Below are 9,181 nucleotides of genomic sequence, written 5' to 3'. Positions count from 1 at the left end.
CGCAAGAGAGTGCTGTATACCCTACAACTAGGGTTAGTGATGGTTGAGAGACACCACATGAGTACTGGAACTGAACCTGGTTCTTCTGCAAGAGCAACAAGAGATCTTAACCACTGAGCCGTCTCTCCAGCACCACATATTACACTTTTGCAGGATGGCTCATGAATGAGTGGGAGACTTGTACCTTCAACTCTTTTTTGCCAGCGTTCACTGCCTCCCTTCACTCCTATAGAGTGAACGGGGCGATAGCGTGCTCCGTAGGACTGCCAGACACCGGAACCCAAAGCATGGGCTCTACCGCGACCGTACACGGAGCTTCTTTTCGCCTGCACAGAGGTCGGAAGTGGCGAGGGCGGGGCCAGCGCCGGGTAGCAAAGTCCGGAGAGCCGCGAAGATGCTGCTGGATTTGTCGGAGGAGCACAGGGAGCACCTGGCCTTCCTGCCGCAAGTGGACACCGCGGGTAAGGGGGTGCTTGCGGGGTGCCCGCGGCGGGGACAGCCCGGGGGACAGCCCGGCACTCACGGCCCGCTGCTGGCTTCCGTTGCAGTGGTCGCCGAGTTCGGGAGGATCGCCGTGGAGTTCCTCCGACGGGGCTCAAACCCGAAGATCTACGAGGGCGCCGCCAGTAAGAAACCGGGAGGACGGGCTCTGTGTGCGGAGCTGGAGGGCGCGATCCGTTCTCCTTCTCCGCGGGAGCCTTTGCAGGGCCTAGGCGCTTGTTCCCATGGCCGCAGAGCAGTCAGTCAAGGCGCACACCCTGCCAGGAGCTGCGCGATTTTACAGCTAGTATGGGACAGATCCCTTCGTATTTAAAATGAATACAGTGCCACCTGCCTTTCAGAAATACTGTGGCGCTTAATAAAGTACTGCATGCTAAAGAAGTGGAACTGTCATTGAAGTGCTTAGTAAACATTTGCTGCCCAGAAACTGCTTTTTTTGCTAAGCTGGAGGAGGGTGGGGGCGAGATTACGAACATCTCTGCGGGCTTCTCCTTCTTGTCCTGGCTTGACGGGGCTTTGTGTGTCCGTTCACAGGTTTGTGTTTTGTTAGGCTTGCTTGGAGGGGAATATCCAAGGCCTCTGTTAGTGGAGTGGGTTGAGAAGGAACAGTAGTCTCCGCTTAACTCATTTTTATTGTACTGTTTGAAAACAGAGCAATTGAATGTGTTTATTTTTAAACAAATTGATAATCTGTTCTTTTCTCCACCACCCCACCACCACCACCACCACCACCTTAGGAAAACTCAGTGTGAGTAGTGACACTATCCAGCATGGAGTGGAAGGATTAACATATCTTCTCACAGAGAGCTCAAAGCTCATGGTAAGACTTCTGGGAACGGTATTGTACCACCCAGATCCTTTCAAACAGGCGCCTATTCCAATGTTACTAACTCATAATCGAATTTGTGCAGTATACCAAAACGGTGCTATTGGCATTATCTAATATGAATACCTCTTGCTGGTTTAAATTATAATCGTCTCTATTTCTGTATCATATGTCATCACCCATGTATGCCAGGAGACTGGAGAATGAAATATTGCATTTTAAAAAAAATGTATCTGGCTTGATGGAAAAACAGTAAATAAAATTAGGTATCTTAATTTCTTTCGTATTTTAATAAGGTTATTTTGTATATTAGTAACTTAGATTTCGGAATGGTGGGTCTTTAAGGAATGTTCTAAATAAAATTAGAGGATATAATGTACTTTTGTGTGTAGAAATGGTTTAGCATTTACTAGACAAAGATAAATTCCAGTATTCTGTTGAACTTAATTTATCTTTAGATTTCTGAACTGGATTTCCAAGACTCTGTCTTTGTTCTGGGATTCTCTGAAGAACTGAACAAATTATTGCTTCAGCTCTACCTGGACAACAGAAAGGAGATCAGAACTGTTCTGAATGAGTTAGCACCTCGCCTTCCCAGTTACCACAGTCTCGAGTGGCGGCTAGATGTACAGGTATGGCCTTTTCTTTTCTTAAATCCAACATGGACTATAAGAATTATTTGTGTGCTCTGTAACTTAACCAAGCTCTGGTGTAAAAACAAAAATGTAAATTTTAATGGTCATTTTGGGTCATTTCACAAGCAGCTCATTTCCTTTTATTTCTGATTTGATTTACCGAGTTTAATTTGCAAAGGTTTTTAATTTGTTTTTATTACATGTGTTTACTTAATGATGTGTACATGAATGTCACTTGTGTAGAGGTCAGAGCACAACTTTCAGAAGTTTGTCTTGAGGGATGAAACTCAGGTAGTCAGGCATAGCAGCAGGTGCCTTAACCCATTGAACCATTCCAAAGACCGTAATGTGAAAAGTTGTTAAGAAGTCATTTTAGAAAAAAAGTATGGTTTAAAAAACAGACTTGTTTGTTTGTTTGTTTTGCTTTGTTTTTTGGCAATGCTTAGTTTAAAACACAGTTCTCTTTAAACACACACAAAGAAAAGTGTAGAAGTCTGTGTGCTCAATATCACATAGTCACATACTCAAAATAGATGTGACCAGGACCCCAGAGACATCTTTTTTTTAACCTCCTACTAGTGATGGTTCCTCCCCTCCTCTCCAAAGGTAACCAGCATCTGAAGTATTTAATGCAGTTTTATTTATTTTTTTAGCCCATGTTAGCTGTGCACACATGCAGTGACTGAGGCAACCCTCCTCTGTAGGGCTGGGGTTAGTTCTGGTAGAGCATTCTCCTAGTGTATGTGAGGCCCAGGCTTGAATCTCTAGCACTGGAACACAAAAACTTACACAAAACACAGAAAAACATTGGTGTCTGGCTTCACTTGTAAAACATTGTTTTTGAAAAGATTTGTCATTTAGCTATTTTTGAAAGACTCATAAATCCAGGATCCAGGCCCACACCCCAGGTCTCAGTTACTTGAGAGGCTGAAGCCCAGGAATCTGGGGGGTCTGGGTAACAAGCGTGAGGTACTTTCTCAGCCAGAAGGGAGGAGGGTGCTATCTATTGTCTGGTTAGGGCTGTTCAAGTAGCTACAGTGTAGGGTAGTGAAAAAGTACAGTCTCATTAATAAAATAGCAACTGTTCCAAAAGGTTTATAGCTTGTGGTCTATGTGTGCTCACATAAACTGAAACAAAACATACGTTTCTGAATACAAACTGATATAGAAAACAAGAGTCTATATTTTTGACAGAAAAGAGAACCTAAGTTTTAAAGGCTCATGGGAATTCAGGGAAATCAGTGATAGATTGTATAACAGTGTACTGGTTCTCTGACTTAAATAATCTGATGTTAGTGCCGTGCCCTGTCTGATTCTGATGATACTAATAAAAAGTTTGGCCTGGAGAGCAGAAATTTTAAAATCTCCCTTTTAATCCAGATATTGCTAATAGGAATCAAAGTTTGTGTGTCATGATCACAGTGGAGACTTTGTAACTTGAAATAAGGAAGCCAAAATGAGTTATAGAAATTTGATAAGAATTTAGATGTAATATAGCAGACAGAAGGAAGCCCTTGTAAATTCTTTGATAAACGTGACATTGAAGCAGTTGTTTAAAAAAATTAATTTGGCATCCTTGGATGAATCAGAACAAAAGTAGGAATTTAGAAATATAAAGAATGTAAGCCTTTATAATCATTTCCCCCTTTCTGTAGGATATACCCTTTTTGTCTTAGTAGTATCTTGTTTTTTTTTATTCATTCATTCATTTTGTTTTCAGGGACAGGGTTTCTCTGTGTAGTCCTGACTGATATGAAACTCTCTGTAGACCAAGCACATTGAACTCAGGTCCACCTACTTCTGCCTCTTGAGTGCCGAGTTTAAAGGCATTTACCACTGCTTGCCTTAAATTACAGTTGGAATTAGGACTCAGCATACTGACCACATCTGACTTGTTACTTCTTTCTATAAAGTTTTAGTTGGTATAGCCATGTTTGTTTGCATATAGTGACTGCTCTTAAAATACAAAGACAGAATTGACTCATTGGACCAGAAACTATATGGTATGCACAGCTTAAAATACTTGTTATCTGGCTACTTACAGAAAAAAAAATTATCAACCTCTGCTTTAATTTTTTTTAACTGAATGAATGTGTTTATTTATATTTGACTCTTTGAGACAGGGTCCCACCGTGTAGCCTTGGCTGGCCTAGAACTTGCTGTGTGGACCATGCTGACCTTGAACTTATAACATGTGCCCTTTTATCCTGTCTAAGGAATCTTTCCACACCATAAGATTTCATTTACCATCTTGTTGCTTTTCTTTCCAACTGTTTTAAAGTTTACTTTTCATTTTGACATTTGTGATTCATCTAAAATTGGATTTTTCCATGGTATAGTGTATTTTAAGTGTTCTCTCTGCAGCATAATTACTAGTTACTGTGCTCTCTTTGTTTCCAAGCTTGCAAGCAGAAGTCTCCGGCAACAAATTAAACCAGCAGTGACCATAAAGCTGCACCTGGAGCAGAATGGCGACCACAGCACTCATTTTTTGCAGACAGACCCAGCTACCCTGCTTCATTTGGTTCAGCAGCTGGAGCAGGCGTTAGAGGAAATGAAAACAAACCACTGCAGGAGAGTAGTCCGCAGCATCAAGTAGCTCTGAGGTTCACTTCCTTCTAGTTGGCGGCCCAGGAGTGGCAGTGGTCCGTCTGGATTTCATGGAGTTTCTTTCCCTGCTCAAGATGTTGAAATCTTGATCAGAAGCTGAACTACAGTTCCGTTTGGTGCTAAATGCAGTCAGCTTCTTGACAGGTTAGAAAGCATTTTTTACTTCAAGTGTGTAAATAGGATGGACCAACTATGATGAATCAATACTGTTCCTGATTTCTGTGTATATGTGACTCTTCTGACTTGGATGTTTTTTTTATCTACTTTATTTCCTTTGTCCTTGATCAAAATTTTAAAATAAAATTCACTGTTACTACTTAGAACTATTTCTAGACAGTTCAGTATTTTTCCCTTCTAAAAGCACTATACAATTACAGCCATAGAAAAAGACAAAAGGATTTCTACAAGCTTTTCTATATTGTTACAGGTAGCATGTGTATTCTTGTATGTATGTAAAGATAATAAGTATCATTTACCATATTGCTTACATTTGAGTTATTGGGGCTAATTAATTTAAGTGATATACAAGTTTGTGTGGTCTTAATGTACATTTTATCAGGGACTAATTTCCCCCATTCCCAAAGCAACTAAAAGACACACCATCATTTATGTTTACAAATGATGATATAAGAGTTGAATGATCAATTCTTTTTTATCTTTACATATTTATTTTGTGTGGATGGGTGTTTTGCCTATATGTATGTCTGTGCACCTTGTGTGTTCAGTGCACACAGTGGCAGGAAAGGGTATTGGGTCCCTCGGAACTAGACTTAGAAAGGGGTGTGAGCTTCCACTGGGCACTGAGGTTCAAACTCGGGTCGGCTACAAAAGCAGCCGGTACTCATATCCACCAATCCATCTCTCCAGACCCAGAGCAGTTTTGTTTTTGTCTTAATGTTTACTTTGTTTGTGTGTGTTTTCATCCAAAGGCTAAAGTTCGGGACTTAGTTCTCTCTTCCTATCCTGTGGGTCCAGGAGATAGAACTCAGGTCATCGGGCATATTGACAAAAACTTTTACCCACTAGTTGTCTTAGATGTATAGACATAATTTTTAACTACACTGAGGGCTAAGTTAATGAAGCTGCCACATTATCAAACCCACAAGGAAGGAAACCACAGTTAGCAGTGCATGCCACGGGGTGTAAAGGTAGCCTGCCTGCCAAGCTGTAACAGCTCTGCGAGGCGTACTTGTCCACAGTGGACAAAACATAACTAGATTGCCCCCCTCCCAATAGTGAACCATTAGCCTGTGTCCCTCCAAGCAACCTTTCTTCCACCCCTTGGTTCATTGTCTTAGCCCAATCTAAAGATGAAAGCAGTTGGCACAGTGGTTGGTACATGACTACTTCTAGTGCCTAGGAGACAGAGCTCTGGGAGTTCCAAGGCAGCTTGCTCTACAGAACATTCTAGGCCCGCTAGGACTACATGAAGAGACCTTGTCTACACACACACACACACACACACACACACACACACACACACACCAAGATAAAAGCATATGCAACTTTAAAAAGGAAAAAAAAAATCCAGTTCTCCCAACTGTTCTCATATTGATTATTTCTGTGATGATGGGCCCTTTTGGGGGCAAAGAAAGTTTGTGAGTAATCCCTCTGCCCCTCCCCCAACACCTTTTAGACCTTATATACCATCAAGTAAGCATATTCCTTTTTTGTTGTTGTTTTTCTCAGATATTGTTTTATGACAAATTGGATAATTTTAAATTCTTAGTTGTTTTTTAAAAATAAATTACATGTAAATTAAAGGGTTTCATGATGAAACCCCTTATGTGTTTTCATACTTATACATCATTGTACTGTCATTGTACTGTTTCCTTTCAGCCTTCCCCACCTTACTAGCCTCGCCTCCCCCACCTGGACCCCACTTCCTCTAGCTGGTCACCTTCCTTGAGTCACCCCTCTGCCTTCATGTCATATGTATTCCATCATCTTTTCTTTGTTTCCCTTCTGTAAGCACTCTTCTTAGGGTCCACATATAGAAACACATTAATTTAAATCTAGATTCTGCATAGTAAAAATATGGTATTTGCCTACATTTTTCTGTTTAACATAATGATCTACAGTTCTGTCTATTTTCCTGCAAATGCCACAATTTCAGTTTTCTGTATAGCTGAAAAAAATTCCATTGTATTGGGGCCTGTAGAGATGGCTCAGCAGTTATGGGCACTAGTACCTCTTGAGGAAGATCTGAGTTCAGTTCCCCAGTTCCCAGCACCCACATGGCACACCACAACTGTTTATGCAAACTCTAGTTCCAGGGATCTGACACCCTCTCCTGGCTTCTGTGTGGTGTACAAACATACATGTAAGCAAAACACCTATATGAAAAAAAAAAACTCTAAAAAATTCCATTGTATTTATGTACTCCGTTTTCTTTATCCACTTACCAGTTGATGGGCATCTAGAGTAGTTCCACTTTTTGGCCGTTCTGAATGGTGCTGGTGTAAGCATGGCTGTGACTGTATCTCTGTATCTTGTGGACTTAGGAGCCTTTGGGTATACTCAGACAGTACAGCAGTTGTGGAGTAGTTCTCTTCCTAGTTTTCTGAGGGACCTCTACACTGGCTTCTGTGGTGGCCGTACCTGTTTACGTTTCCATCCACAGTGTAGAGCACATTGTTCTGATGTTCTCAGCCTTTGTTGCTGTTCATTTTCTTTCTTTTTTAGACAGGATCCACACCAAGTCGCCTTGATTGGCCTGGAATTGAATATGTAGATCAGACTGACCTTGAACTTATAAATTTAATTTGTTTTCTTAATGATAGCCATTCTGATTGGGGTGACACAGACTCTCAAGGCAGTTTTAAGGTGTTTTTTGTTTGTTTTTTATTTGTTTTTTGACACTTGAATTTCTTCCTGTCTGTTCAATTTATTACCCTATTTATTGGCTGTATAATTTCAGTTGTTTGGTAATGGGTTTTGTTTGTTTGGTTTTTTGTTGCTGCTGCTGCTGTTGTTGTTATTGAGACAGTCTCATGTAGCCCACGCTACGCTTAAACTTGCTTTGTAGCCCAATGATAGCCTTGGATTTCTGATGCTCTTCTTCTAAGTGCTGGTATTACAGTGTCACCACATTCAATCTTACCATGCTTCGTACATGCTGGGCAAACACTCTGACAACTGAGCTACATCCTTTCCCTTTCTTTTGTTAATTTTTTGTTTTGTTTTGTATTTTTGAGACAGGGTTTTTACTGTCCTGGAGTGCGCTCTGTAGACCAGGCTGACCTTCAACGTAGACATCCACCTGCCTCTGCTTCCCAAGTTCTAGGACCAAAGGTGAGTGCCACCACTGCCCCGCTCATCCCATCCTTTTCATGTTTAAATATTGTAGTTCTTTATACCTCCTATTAGTCCCCTGTCTGAATATAATTGGCAAAGATTATATTCTCATTCTGTCTTTCCTTTACTGATGGTTTTTCTTTGATGTACAGAAGCTTTTTAATGTCATGTATTCCTATTTATTTGTCAATTCTTGACTCTTTTCCTATGTTGGGATCCTGATTTGAAAATCCTGGGCTATGTCCTGAAGTATTACCTATGTTTTCCTTTAAAACTGTCAGTTTCAAGTCTTTAGTCCATGTGAATTATTTTTGTGCAGAGTGAGAGACATGTGTCAATTCATTTTACAGTTGGATCTTTAGTTTTCCCAATACTATATGCTGAGGAGCCCCTTTTGTTACAATATATGATGTTTTTGGCCGCCTTGTGCTATAGCTGTGTGGTTTCCGTCTGCCTTCTCCATTGTATTCCATGATCTACATGTCTATTTTCATGTCAGTGTCTTTCTGTTTTTGTTACTATGGCTATATAGTATAATGTAGTATTGTGATATTTCTAGTATTGCTCTTTCTGATTAAGATACTTTGGATGCTGAGTGTTGTGCTGTACACCTTTAACCCAATTCAGGAGGCGGAGGCCAGCCTAATCTACTTAGTGAGCTGCAGTCCAGCCAAGGCTACATAATGAGACTGTCTCAAACAAACAAAGGCTGCTTTGGCTATTCTGGGTCCTCTGTGCTTCTGTATAAGTTTTAGGGTTGTTTTATTTTTTTCTAGTTCTTTAAAGAATGTCATTGGAATTTTGGTGCAGATTATGTTGAATCTATAGATAACTTTTGGGGAGTCACCATTTTCACAGCATCACTTCTGCTGATCCATGAACATGGAAAGTTTCCATGTTCTAGGATCTTTACTTCCTCCTTCAGTTTTAACTGTAGAGGTCTTTCCCTCTACAGCAGTGACTTCTCTCTTGTGATAAAATGACCATGACTGAAGAAACTCGAGAGAGGAAGTTTATTGTGACTCATGGTTGCAGAGGGTTAGTGTCCGTTACGGTTGGGAGGCATGGTAACTGACATGCAGCAGATCAGGAAGCTGGGAGAACACACACAGAAACAGAAGGAATTCATGGAAGTGAGAAAAAGCTATAAATTCTCAAAACCTGCCCCAATGGCATATTTCCTCCATCAGAGTTCACAGAGTTCATCAGTGTTCAAACTCAGGAGCCAATGGGAGATGTTTTTTTTTTTCAAATCACTACCTTTTTGGTTAAATTTCTTGCTGTTTACTTTTTGGAAGCTATTGTGAATGAA

General features: G+C 40.7%; 1 protein-coding gene across 1 annotated transcript; it reads left to right on the top strand.

The window, feature by feature from the left end:
* The first annotated feature begins 354 nt into the window (after positions 1-354).
* Positions 355-6,210, top strand: Commd2 (COMM domain containing 2). The gene is made up of 5 exons (XM_021188868.2): positions 355-461; positions 549-626; positions 1,239-1,321; positions 1,786-1,959; positions 4,364-6,210. Exons 1-5 carry the CDS (start codon positions 395-397, stop codon positions 4,559-4,561), a joined length of 600 nt encoding a protein of 199 aa, XP_021044527.1. The 5' UTR covers positions 355-394; the 3' UTR covers positions 4,562-6,210.
* Positions 6,211-9,181: the final 2,971 nt, after the last annotated feature.

The sequence above is a fragment of the Mus pahari genome (genome assembly GCF_900095145.1).
Source record: "Mus pahari chromosome 4 unlocalized genomic scaffold, PAHARI_EIJ_v1.1 4_unlocalized, whole genome shotgun sequence".
Classification (NCBI taxonomy): domain Eukaryota; kingdom Metazoa; phylum Chordata; class Mammalia; order Rodentia; family Muridae; genus Mus; species Mus pahari.
This window is presented reverse-complemented; position numbering and strand designations above follow the sequence as displayed.